Source organism: Amphiura filiformis, chromosome 11, assembly GCF_039555335.1.
Source record: "Amphiura filiformis chromosome 11, Afil_fr2py, whole genome shotgun sequence".
Lineage (NCBI taxonomy): Eukaryota > Metazoa > Echinodermata > Ophiuroidea > Amphilepidida > Amphiuridae > Amphiura > Amphiura filiformis.
Window position 1 is genome coordinate 40,895,502 of NC_092638.1, and position 14,195 is coordinate 40,909,696.

Sequence of the window (14,195 nt, forward strand, 5' to 3'; positions counted from 1 at the left end):
TTATTTAATTTCAGCCCGCTTTTGGTACTTTTTGCCCAATTTCACGCACATTTTCAGTTTTTTTCAGTTATTTTTAGGAAGGTGCAGTCTCATGCCTGTTATAGGCCCCTCATACCAAAATTCACATTGATTATGGGCAAAAGTCTGCAAAATTTCACATTTTGGCACAAAAATTATCCGGAGAAATTAAGTCCTTTTTATTCAGAAGATCCACCGGATTACTGCACACAGTGCACAGTCTCTCCCCGTAAATTAAATGTCCCCAGATGCATCACTGATAGGACAGAGTTCTTCATACCAAACTGCTTCAGAATGTTTTGAGCACAAAAGTCTCCAACACTTGAGGTCAAATCTGGGATTGTGGTTATTCAATACAGGTATGAACTATGCCATTGGAAATGAGGTAGTGTTTGGATTGAGTATAAATGGGTGTAGTGCTTTAGCTGGTCAGTGAACCTTTGACACTAGAATTGTAACCAGATCCATTTTGGTTGGGTTTAGAGTACAAGAGCTGTGCCATTCTCTCTCACTATTCCTGCTTTTGATCCCTATTCATATGTAAATTTTGCATGGTTTAAATGACCTGATACCTCTGTATTTGCTGGCATAGGTTACTGTGTTCCACTTTTCCCTGGCTTGTGTTTAAATTTATGCAAGTAGGTGATAGTTTATTTGATTTTGTAACACCCTGGTATCATAACAGTTTTTGTTAAAAAATAATGTTCACTGTATTTTTCAAAACATTCACATTTTGCAGATCGTTTTAACCATGAACATCCTCACCTATTTTATGTTTTAAATTAATGAACATAAATGTGGACCCCTATAATTTAGCTACTAAGAAATATTTATGCCATAATTAACTTGCTGAAATTATTTTACTTCAAGTTCAAATTGACATTTGACCCCTTAATATGCACAGAGTTGTAACATCAGCTAGCTATTGTAAATGGAGAATTGCATGTGTAGGCTTTTTTTCTCTTTATAAGAATAAAGTGGTACATCTCACTTTGCTGGCTTGGGCATATATTGCATACAGTAATACATCACCAGCCTCAAGTCATATTCGCTTGTTTTACTCCTCCATCTTTTTTCCCTTTTTCTCCAATATGTGCGATATTGTTCTCCTCTTTCCATCCCGCACTTTTGCAAATTACCTGGGCGAGCCGAGGCTAGAGCCGTGCGAGATGGTGTTGAAGCGATTCAAATTCCCTCGGATTGAAAGCGAGCAATCAGAAATATACAAAAGTAGAAACTGAAAAAAATTGGACTGTGAGTAGTGAGGGCAATTTGGCAACATGGGGATTGACAGATAGTATTTTATACCCAACAGCAGTTGAGGCTGTGTGCGACTTTAAAAATAATTTAGCAAAAAGCATCAATTGACAGTTAGCGTCCCGGTGTACATTTGTTACCTGAAGCTGTTTTGCTACAGAATGTGTGTTGCACATGTATGTGGTGGCTGTTGAGGAGTACATGAGGTGCATGCTAAGCATTAATCTATGCAACTGTTGTGGTAGAAATTTATACATTATAGTTTTGTTGTCCATACGTGTCAAATTCCAAGATGGCCGACATTTGACATTTTGAAGTAATGCGTGAAATATAACAGCAGGGTTATGGTACTTGATTCTAGGTGAACATTTTCTTTAAATAGAAAAATATGCATGATCGTTTTAAATAATGCCTTTTTTATGGTGCGGGATTTTTTGTAGGCATACATTGTACCATACCGATGATACCATAAATTGGTGTAGATTTGTTTTCAGGTTTTAGTGTATGTGTTGTCATATTATAGAGCTACTTAATTTTATGTGACCATGTCAAGTATTTAAAAAGAATACTAGATCTAGATTATGATTGTAAAAGAAACTTTAAAACAAAAGTTTTGTCAAGGTACATAATGTAGCTACAGCACAGAGCAAACAGTCCTGCGTTTACCAAAATGAATGTGGCACTTTCTAAATTACGTTAAGCATCTTAATCACAAAACTGTCAGGAGCTGCTGCTTCGTCTTTCCTGATGTAATATAAAAACTGTCACAAGCCGTAGTTCCTCCTCATCAAGTTTCTCGAAACCGAACAGACATCTCGAAAATTACAACCGTGATCGTCTTTACTAACTCAATCCCAAAGATCACTTTCAGTTTCGTAAAAATACACATCAATTAAAATCCTTTTATCAAACGGAAGAAAGATATCTCCAACATGCGACTAGCTCGGTAATTGATGACGACATGTTCTATTATTAAACCCCTTGTCCCTTCTTGAGGTAAACGTTTTGTATGTGAGACTCTTTCAATGTTCCTGACACTCTCTTTTCCGGTACTCAATTTTGATGGTGCAATGTGTGATGAAGCATTTATAATTCTCCTTTACTTTTGTTGTGTCGTTACAGAGATGGATTCCCGGTTAGCAGGCATTCACGTCACACTCAAAGAAGAAGGCAGCACCGAGCCATGAAAACCAACATCCGCAAAATGGCAAAGTTGCCTCATTCCCACCATTCCCGTAAGCATATCAGTATGATGAAGTGTTATCAATTTGCAATCAACCAGATACCAAATGGTATTTTAAAGAAATGACAAGATACTGTCAAGAAATATAATGCCAAATTACAGTATTTAAAAATCTTGGACAAGAAAACCCCATTTATATGAGCCCATACTTCTTTAGTATTAACTATTATTTTTATGCGTTTCATAAACTCATTCAAACAAGAGTGAAGCCAAAATGCACGCTACATTTAGCATTCTCTATCTCGCTCGTTAGGCACTGTTCGAGCACCATCAGGCTAAATTGCGACGTGGCAAGGTGCAATAATTGAATTTCTGTGACTTATCTTGAAATGTGTGAATTGCGATAGTTCTCCCTGCTAGCCATAATGCCACTTTTGTCTATGAGGAGGCGAAATGATAAGCTAGTTGGCATCATAGTTAGATTATTTTACATTTAATATGTTACAGTTTAAACGAAGAGGTGTTTTATTTCAAAACAGTCCCACAATCCTTTGCAGGTCGTATTTGTTTTCAATTTTTCATTCCGAGTCGAAGATATACATGTTCATGTAGTTTTGAAAATAAGATAAGTCCATAATGAGTGTTTAACATGGCTTCCAAATTTTGGCTCTGTAAGTCATTGAATTTAATCCGAAATTGGAGTACTTAACCATGTAGGTACATGTATACATGCGTATTGGCAGTGTTAAGACAAAACTCATCATTTCCAAAATGTCACATGTTTTTATTCATAGCATATGCAACGATCTCAGAAGGAAGTCCCCCCAGATGGAGCCAACAGAGTTTGCTCGTATCCTGACGGAAAAACTGGAGAGAGTTGTTCAGGAAAGGGACTCTCAGGAAAGACTTGCTGCCAGGCTAAAAGAAGTTGAGGTAAGTCATGCAAAAATCTAGACCTTTCGATCTAAGTTGTTGAAGCATACAGTATAGGCCTAACCATTGTTTTTTTTCATGTAGTACCTCAACACAATGTGAGGGTATTTATTAAAACAAACAAAAAGATCGAATGAGTAAAAATCAGTATCTACTGTTGACTCTGTTGTCATATATTGGTCATCAAATTTAATCTCCATATCAAACCCAGTCTTGCATCCTTCCTACCTAAAAAGACCAAATTTCATGTCAAACATGTATCATTTTCAATTTGAATCAATTGAAGCAAGTATTATGAATGAAATTAATGTCACTGATTAATGAGGCTTTAAGTATTTACTACCCCATGTTTATAAGGAGAGTCCAGATTCCATCAATGTTTAATGTCTGTTATGATTGTTACTACCACTAGATAACACTTATGTCGTATTTCATTTCAGGGGAGTGAGTGCGAGGCTGACATCAGTAGCTCATCAATGGCAACTGAAGGTGCTCCAGTCCTCTCTAGTTTTAGCAGTAATGGTAACATGGTCGAGGACGATCCTAACAGTATTTTAGACGAGCATTGCTCACGGGTATTCATGGACTCCATAAAGGCATTCTCGGTGGCAGCTTCTGCCCAGTAGATCGAAATCTCCCGGAGCAGCACGGAGGGCTAAGTCTGCCGGATCTATACCGGGAATGCCGATGCCTCCCGGTTACACGAAGCAGATGCTTCACAAGCAGAGGTCGAAATCAAAAGATGCCATTTTGCGTGATAGTGGCTTGCCACAGGACTACATAGAAACGGACATGGATAAATACATGCATAAGTATCATCACCACTATTACGCACAAAAAATCTAATTCTAAACATCAAATTGAAATGGATGCAACTCGTAGGACTATGGCTGTCTATGCACAAGATGGCTCAGAGCCATCATATAATAAATACTGTGCCCATTCAGACACAGGGGTCTCGTCCTACCCCTACTATGTGGACACTGGGAAATACAAGAAGGGCAAATCTAGCTCCAGCAAGAAGTCAGATACGTCCTCTATTTCCAAGACAACAGACAGTGGGATATATGAAGGGCCGCCATCATTGCCATCAGATAGCGAAAAGTAAGTAAAAAAGTGCTCTGTTTAAATTTGTCAAATTATTTTCAGTTTTAACGCTGTCTTGAATTTTGTAACAAACATTATTTGGGCTATTCCATTTGAAATGCATACACCCTCTTTGGAAGACATGCCCTTACCTTATTTTCCATAAGACATACAAACATTCCATACATCCATACAGAGAGTGTGAATTTTAATGGGGATACTTGACTCCATTTGAAATCTACACCCCTTTGTGAAAGATGAAGGTCATGGTTTTTCATGGGGGTGTATGGATTTCTACTGAATAGCCCATTTATTTGGTTTATTAATGTGCAAAGCTCCTCGACACATGTGGCTCATGATAAAAATGGCAAGTTTTGAAAGTGTGCATACCTATAGACTTACTTTGTAGTTTTGGTTCATTATAAAGAATAAACCTGTATGCCTCTAGAATTTTTATTCTGAATGAATAAAGTTACATGTTTTTCTAACTTTACTGTGGCAATTATATTTATCCAAAAACAGGACAAAGTCGATAGAGCAGTGGATAATGCATGGTGAACATTACAGCTCCTCTGGGAAGAAAGTGCCCTCGAGAGGTCGTGATCAGCAGCATCACAAGAGGTCGGCGCATAAGTTACCAAGTGAACATCAGATGTCTTCATCTCTATCATCGCATAAACCTTCCCATTCGTAAGTACCAGTGCCTTCATTAATTGTATGCATCTAAACAGGCCTTGAAATAAACCAAAACCAAAAGTTATGTACAGGCATGTTGTGTACCAAAAGTTGCGGGCCCTCCAGAGAAATCCAGGGACCCTCGCCATTGGCCCGACAGCATGTCTTATTTAGAGGCCTGTACATAAACTTAATATAATGTCACTTATGGGGGCTCTTATTAACATGATGAAATGCAAGTCAAAATTTGAAATTGACACTGTTACATGCATTGCATACATGTTTAAAAAATATAACTGTGCAACTGAACATGATCTATCTAAAAGCAGGAAAGTTATGATGATAATTTTATTGCGACCAGTTTGAGTTGTACAGGTGCATTGAAAAGGAGGCATTTAAACAGTTCATCACTAGAAAATTTCTGTAGGGGTGCTTATTAGACGGGGATGCTAATTAAGTCAAATATGGTACACACAAGTGTTTTTTAGGTATTTGTTTTACAGCCTAACTTACAATAGATGATTTTTTGCACTCTACAGGTCATCTAAGAAGGCAGCCTTACACTACAATACCTCAAGACCCGACTCAGTGGAGAGGCCGATCACGCCGACCAATCCCTCAACGTTCACAGCAAGCGTGGTGTGCCGAGTCAGCCCATTATGCAAGACCCTAGTATGCCCTCAACCTCCGCTGGACTCCATGACATTATTGGAGGAAGTCAGGAGAAGAATAGAATCTTCAACTAAACAACAGAAATTAAGGTAAAGAATCTGTTTGATTGCTAACATGCCCAATAGTGTTGTATATTATGGTTTACGTTTGATCCGTCAAAAGTTTTGTGAATAGAACAGCCTTCCACTCTTGCTTCTCCACATGGTGCATTTAGAGTTGGGTATATCAAGAGGATTCCTTCCTTCCTAGTGGATGTTAAGCCATCAGTCCTGTGTGCAGAAGAGTTATAGCTATAGCTTGCAGTCAGTTTTCAGAAAAGTAGGGTGTTAATTAACCCCTGACTGTTCCCAACATGTCACTGTGTTCACCCCAATGGAAACAAGCTCATAAGAGGCTTTCTTGGGTTACCCAGGGTTGTCAAACCTGTACAAAATCAAAAATCAAATCAAAATGCATCTCTGATATTTATTGTTGAAAATATTCTCTTTGGTATAGACCACATGTGGTGCTTGTAGCTAATATTCGGTTTTATTGTAATTTTGCAGGCAACAAGAGGCCAGTCGGAGTAAGGAGAGGAGGCCGTCATCAAACTCAAGCAATCAGGGAACGTTAAGGGTAACTTCAGCCCCAGTCCAGAATCAAGAGCTGCCTGGATCTAGTTCATCAAATACAGGGTAAGTTTTGTTGAAACAATTTTAACTGAACCAGTGTGGAAATTGTGCAGTAATATGCATAATTTGGGTCATGCAAACTCAAGGAACTAAATACAAAGGCTACATGTGGTTGAATGATCAATTTTAACTTAAAAATCAGTGAAATTGGAACAAGTACAATGCTATACATGAGGTTGAATGAATAATTTTAGTTTTTACTTAAAATATCACACGTAGTTCCAAGACGGTACAGATTACAAATTTACTACAGTGTTCTATTTACATAGAGAATGATCTGTTTGCCTTGCACCATCGTCGTAAGATTCCGTGCACTGAATACATGCTAAGCCATCAGCTTTACCATAAAAACCTAGTGCTTATTGGTGCCACCTCACATGTACATATTTTAATTTTCATGAGATGTAAAAAATTGAATAATATAACATGTGAAATTAACACATGCAAAAAAAATGAGCACAAATATTCCTAGTAAATGTCACTTGCAGCTGCTCTTGAGATGACAATTTTATCGAGTATGTACAAAACTAAGTAAATCATAAAGCAAACCTTAATTCAAGTATGAAACCTCATAATACAAAGCATTGAATTCACCGCGTTGTTGTGTATAGTAATAAATGCCTGTGTAATGTAAATACTTGTTTTAACACATCCACGATACTAGGTGTATGACCTTAAAAAGCCGCCGCAACCTCATTAAGCCATCTCATGATGTATTCATTCAATAAGCTTGTACCAAATCACACTGGGGAGAATTCAGAATGTTTCTTGTAACTGGGCTATTAGAAGTGGGAATTGGAATGTTAGTACTTGCCTAATTTAGCAGCACTTAATACCATATTCTGCAGTCTGCTTCATTTCCCTAGTCAGATACAAATCAGAACCATGGCGGCATTTTTACATCATGCAAGATAGCGGCATACAAAACGTTAAAAGAAAAACACCGCTGATCTGTCTCATAATTACATATTTATAAATGTGAACATCAAATGTTGCCGCCTTGATGAACATCTCAACGGTTTACAATAATACAAGCCCCGATTTAATGTTCACGTCGGTGCCTTTGATGTTATGCGCATCCATTTCTGCAACCAAGTCCCGTGTTTTTTTGCAAAGCACTGGCACAAACTGTTTTTATCCACTGTAGACTTGTCAGCATTGTGTTGAAATAGAAATAAAAGAAGATTTGGGAAATGGAATTCAACGTATCAAGGTGTTTCAAAAACCAGTTCTGGATTTGAAAGAGGAATACTACTCTAATAAAAAAAAAACAGGTGTTTTAAACATTTCATTACAGTTGTATTTTATCGTATGTTTTTGAAATCGACATATTAAGAGAATTTAATCCAGGTGATTTATTTGATTCAATTCCGTTTTACTTAAATGCGCACACACATGCTGAATTTGTATTTGGCGGATGTGTTTGAACTTCATTTTAAAGAGAATTTAATCCATATTTTATTCCTTCTCAGTTTTACTCCCGCACACACAGGTTCATTTTTAATTGCATGCCACAATCTCCTCAATATGATAAGTGTGATTTCCAAACAAAATGGGAATTTAATCCAGGCGATTTATTAAATTCATGTTCGCACACACAACTCAATTTGCGATGTTTTTTAAATTCATGCTAAGTTCTACTGGCACATGGTCATGTTTTTTATTCACAATTTTATTTTACATTTTTAAAGAGAATTTAATGCAGGTGATTTATTTGATTCATTCTCAGTTTTGCTTGCAAGCACACAGGCTCAGTTTGAGATGTTTTTAATTGCAATGCTGTGATCTCCTCGCACATGATGGCGTTATTTCCAGACAATGTAGCATTGGGTGATGTCGACGAGGTGATGAATGATCTTTCCCCATCATCTAAAAGCTGTTTTCCCATAGCCTGTGGTGTTCTTTTATCTTGAACTGACATGATAGATGGCTTTTTTTTGCGCACACTTGCACAAGTAGAAAAGGGAATATAGAAAGCCAAGAAGCCCCAATTCAATTCGACTCATTGTGTCAAAAAGTGAATTTCGGGACGTCCCACACAATGGGAGAATATCGGAATCAGCGCCAAGATTCTTGATGAAATTGACATGGTTACACTCACTCGGAAATGAGCAACCATCAATTGTCCAATTTGCTCAACCTTCAGTCCCCTCGTGGATAGTACACACACCCTTCTAGCCCCAGTTTTGATAGCATTGCCTGGATACAAGCTGTGAAAATTACAAGTAGTTGGCAATCCCAAGGCATCGCTGATGCAATTTGATTTATGCGGAGATCAGGGGCAGATTGAGTGAAGCTATTTGCATGAAACTTTTAATTTGTCACCCAAGCTTTTCTGGATCTTTGTACAAAAGAAAAAAAATGCACTTGTTATTCTAACCCAGAATGCATTGCAGTGAAGGTGGTTTTAGGCATTTTTTTCTACAAACCGTCATATTTTATACAGGAATCAAAATGATTTCAAAACATACTCCGGCATGTTGAATTTTTAATTTTTTCCCCTTTAATGTTTAGAGTACGTACATACTCGGCACCATTTTTAGACAATTTATTTTTAGGAAGTTCCAACTCCTCGGGTAACATGCGCAGTGAGAAGCATACTTCAAAAACAGGCATGGCTGCGAGGGCCAATGGTGTACTCTTATCATTCCCTTCCTGAGTTGCTGAAGATGACGGTGCTGCATTAACCCAGATGCGCGCTTGTCTCTACTCCGGAGGACTCTCCCAAAGGCAGTACTAATCCTGTTAGTGGCTGCTTCTCACAAAAAGCACACACATGATATCATTTCGCTCGTTCTATGCATTCATCATCGAGTCTATTCAAGTAGCAGCGGAGGAATTGCTTATTTATGCTGCACAATTTTAGCTGAGCTATTTTCTTTTTATCTTTTTTCTCAATGCATACAAGTGCTCCCCTGAAGGGAGAGAGGAAAATAAAAACCTAAAATCTTGCCAAATGATGTTGGTAATTCAATAAAATAAAAATAATTGATGATATTTGTATTGTAATGTTGGGGGAAAAAGATAATCTTTTAGACCTGTTGACATCGTCTTTTGATAATAGCGTGACCTACTTCTTGCGTCATTTTTGTCGCATCGTTCTCGTAACAATAAGCTTCTTGTAAGCTTCAAACAATGTTGCTCACTTGGAGAAAAGCTTAAAATCTCCTCCAAATTGCAGTCGCAAAAGCTACCTATACATTATGCATCGATGCCTCGAAGTGAAAATGCTGTATGTCACTTGAGGAATCTCTTAGACGTTGACAATAAAACATAGTCGGCCATTTTGTTTTTTCCAAACCTTGGGGATATAGAATAAGAAGCAAATGAATTTGCCCCACCTATCTATCTATGCGTGACTTCAGGCATACCTTAAAGTTGAAGACATGAATATGCGATTTTTCTTTCACATCAGTGTTCAGAAACAAGGCAGACGTGAGTGGTGCGATCAAATTTCCATTCATATCCATGCAAAGGAGCGGACAGAATTACTTGAAAGTTGGAAATGAGTTGTTACTATTTTGGGACTGCCATGTTATGTTGTCATCACCGCCAAGATTTAATTCTACACTTGTTCTTAAAAGACTAGAAATTAAATTGAGTCTCAATAGTGTTCAATTCTGCTTACATATAGATAATTTTTGCTTCCAATCTATGGATTTCACATCATTTTTAGCCTGTCTGAAGCTAATTGAAATTATATTCTTTCTTTTCAACAAATAAGCATTCCCAGTTAAAACTCCTGTCAGCGTGATGTTGATAATTTTAGTTATCACTTTGTGCAAACATAATCTTTGTATTGAAAATATCCCAATGAATCCTTTATAATGGTCAATTTTAGGCATTTTCTTGAATTGAAAGTTTTGCGTGTGCACCAAAGTTGCCACATTCTATTTCATTTTTGCTCAGTGCTTTAGCGCAAATCTAATTGTCCGCGATCATTGGGAATAATTTGATTCTGGTAGCAGTGGTACGTGTGCCGGCCTTGTGTATCTTACCGCTTCATTAACCAATGACAGTAGAGGCGACAGGATGCAATGGTGTTCACTGTTTATCTTAGACCATTCCGTACTTCTTTTTAAATTTTACAGAGTTCATGTCACCGAGGGTACCCTTGAAGGATTTTTTTTTTATATAATACATGTTGGGGTGGTTGCTATGGGTTATTATATGTAGGTCATACTGGGGTCATTTGTAGGTTTCCAGAAATTGGGTTAATGTATTTGAGGAAAATGTTGATGTGGATTGTTTGACTGAAAAAATTAATACTGTTTTCCATTTTTTGCTGTTGCAGGAAAAAGAACTCCTCATCGTCATCATCAACGACGTCTTCGTCAAAACATCGTCATTCGGCTCCACCAAATGGGGAACAGAAACAAACGGTCACAGTAGCGTACTATTTCTGCAACGATCCTATCCCATACAGGACTACAGTACCAGGCGAGAAAATAACATTAGGCCAGTTCAAGACGCTTATTTCTAAGAGAGGCAATTACAGGTAAGCTTATGAGATCATTGCTGTTTTATTGTTTGTTTTATTGGTTTTTGTTTGTTTATTGGTTTTTGTTTGTTTGTTTTTTTAGTTACAAACTTAGCTATTGTTATTGAGTAATAGCTTGTTTCAAAGATTGTAACTTGTGTGTCTTAATCTTTCTATGGTGCATTTTGTGTGCAATAGCAAGTGACGGAACCACTCCAGTATGACATTTAAGACGTGCCTAACTCTTAAATGTAACAGTTTCCATATTAAGGTGGGAAAAGTCTTGAGGATATAAGTTTTTAAAAAGTAAAGAAAAAAAGATGAAATGTAGGTCGTGAGGTCGCTGTTATAAAAGAAAGTCAAAGTTCAAGGAGCTAATGAAAAAACTGCATGATACTGTATCCATTTGTTAGCCTTGAGCGAATGTTTTGTAACATGTTAAACCAGGCTGATTTTTAAAGTGGAGTTCTTAGCTGAAAAAATAACAAAAATAACACATTATTTGTTGGTTAGCTTTATATTGCACCTGGTTCATGTTGTTTTACAAGTGGGGAAAAATTGGATTTCAATTGCATTGTCGTAATCTGATTTTGAGGGGTCAGGAGACAAGAAAGAACCTGAATTCTTTATTATTTTGTGAGTCCTAGAATGGTGTATTGAGTGTTTTTACTTGTCTAAGCCAGATGGAGGAGTATATGGACTGAGACCAAGCATACTATAATAAGGAGGGCGTGTATATGATATTCTCCTTTCCCTCTTGCTACTGTCATGATATTCATGTTTGAAGGCTACGCAAGATTAAAAAACATGAGGACAGAATTTTTAGAGGGACGTTGTTTCTGCTGCTTTGCCGATACTGTTGAATTTTGTAAGCATGATGAATAACGTGGGTTTGTTTTTGATGAGCCTGTCTGGGAGTTTGTTGAAGTTGTAGTAAAACGCCAGTCAGTCGCTTTTGCTTGCATATGTGTGTGTAGCGTTTCTGGGCCTTGGGGTGAAATAACTGGCTATACATCAGTGTCTATAATGTTGTTTCCTGTGGAAGAGTCATCGACCCACAATCCTTGTTTTGTGGGATAAACATGTGAACATAAAACTATGGACAAAATGAGATATTTAGTATCATGTATTGGTTTTGAAAACCACACAAAAACATTTGGAAGTACAGGCCTATATACAATCATGAAAATGATGGCAGGATTATCCTATCCTCTCCCCCAAAAAAAAGGTTAAAAACATATAAAAAAAGTATGACTGCATAATCATCTGCCGTGGTCATTGTTTCCCTCATTTGTAAGAATATTACAGATTTTAAGCAATTCTGATTGAAAAAGGAAAAAAACAATCATATAAGTTGAAATTTAAATTGTAATTTCCTGTTTGTTGCTCTATAGGCCTATGTTGTTAGTGGACTGAAAGGCTATTAATTGTAATTCTGGAACATAATCTTTTAATGTGTTTACAAGATTTGATGCCAATGTCTTTTGGGTCTGGAATGGCAATTACTTAGTACAATGAAATTATATTCAGGTACTTAGTACAACTACTAGTAGTACTTACTAGTGTAGTAGTACCATAATAGTAGTGCATGCAGCTTCCAGTATTTTGCAATGTTGCAAAAATATGTTAATTTATAAAAGGATTTTTTGATTTGATGGGGGTAGGCCTAAATCTTTAATGTGAATGTTTGTTCCCCTGTTCCAAGCCAGTTGCTAAGTATAGCAGGCTTTAGCAGTAACATTCATTATGGCCATAAGAAAGGGATCAATACTGGCACCAAAAAGCCATCTTGAAATACACACATTCAGCTGTTGAGTTCAACATCATCATCTCACGACCAAAGTTCCAAACTCACCATATGCCCGCATCACTGTTTGTAAAAATAACAATACCTAAATGTGCAAGCTGTGTAGAACCGTACATGTAGATGGAAGCTGTACATCGGGGTCGTTGAACCGTGCAGCTGGGTATTGTGCCAGGTCATACAATGTCTAGGTCAGCTAGACCAGTGGCACCAATGGTAATGACCATTTTTAATCACACAGAATCAGTGGCTGTCATTTCAACAGGAGGAATCTTTGTCCACTGTATAGCTGCAGTATTATTTTGTTCAGCATTGAGATGTAGGACCATCTATCAGCTATAGGACATACCTTGAGGCTCAGAGTATTCTGGCTAGTCATTACTCATTCAGGGCGCAGATCTTTGGCTACAGCAGGCACCATCATACTCTAAAAATTGTAAATTTTGTGTATGGAATTTTTCATGCTCTGTCGATTTTGAACTTCTTTTTTAAATTCGCGATTTTGAGTTTTACATCGATCTATTACATGTAAGAATATATTTGAGAATATATTTTTACAGTAGCTGTTTGAAGCACAAAAAATAGTAACAATTTCTGTTCCACAAAAATTTGAAAAACATTACAGTACAAGCTGCACATTATTCATGTGATAAACAGTTGCTTGTTATCCCCTTTATTTCCATCAACAAAATTTGCATTTTTGACCAAATTTAGGTATTTTTAGTATTCCACAATAAATATTGCTCCTATAGATAATGAATCTGAAATATTTGCATATTTTACATGTGATGTATGCATGCATGTAACTGCACTAAATATTTTCAGGAAAGAGATAATCAAAATGTGTATTTTTCAATGTTTTTTAGCATTATTAGTTTTCTAAATTTGTCTATTTCTGAACAGTGACTATGGGTCATGATATTCACCCATGCTTTAATTTGCCACTATGTGTTTATTTATTTATTTATTTCAACTTTCTTTATACAGGGTAGCTCCTTCAGTGTAAGAGCACTGTTATTCTTGGAGGCCCTGTGACATACAGGGTGTAATTTAATTAAATATTACACAATATTACAAGAAAACATACAAAACCATTATAAAGAAATTACAAGAATCATGAAAAATTATATAAAACTGAAAATCAATGAACAGTGGGGTTCAAACCATGGAAAGTAAAAAACAAAAACCATGAAAAAAACCCAATGAAATAAAATTCCAATAAATATTTTGAAACAGCCTTTCCAAATAGGCTACCGATTGATACATAAATAGGATACCAAAGTGATTTACATACTGTATAGGAACTTGACCTCATGACATGTATCAAATACCTGTCCAATCAAATCTCTTGTATTTTTAAATCCCTGACAACATGACCCAGTCTTTACATGTTTTTTTTTCCTTTTACACAAAACT

General features: G+C 36.8%; 1 protein-coding gene across 1 annotated transcript in view; it reads left to right on the forward strand.

Annotated features, from left to right (window-relative positions):
• The window catches only part of LOC140164844 (axin-1-like), a 54,330-nt gene that overhangs the window by 35,902 nt on the left and 4,233 nt on the right, over positions 1-14,195 (forward strand). Inside the window, 9 exon segments of the mRNA XM_072188221.1 lie at positions 2,398-2,510; positions 3,252-3,391; positions 3,832-3,984; positions 3,986-4,237; positions 4,239-4,495; positions 5,000-5,167; positions 5,692-5,913; positions 6,370-6,498; positions 10,790-10,993. Of these exon segments, the coding sequence (XP_072044322.1) occupies positions 2,398-2,510; positions 3,252-3,391; positions 3,832-3,984; positions 3,986-4,237; positions 4,239-4,495; positions 5,000-5,167; positions 5,692-5,913; positions 6,370-6,498; positions 10,790-10,993 (1,638 nt within the window).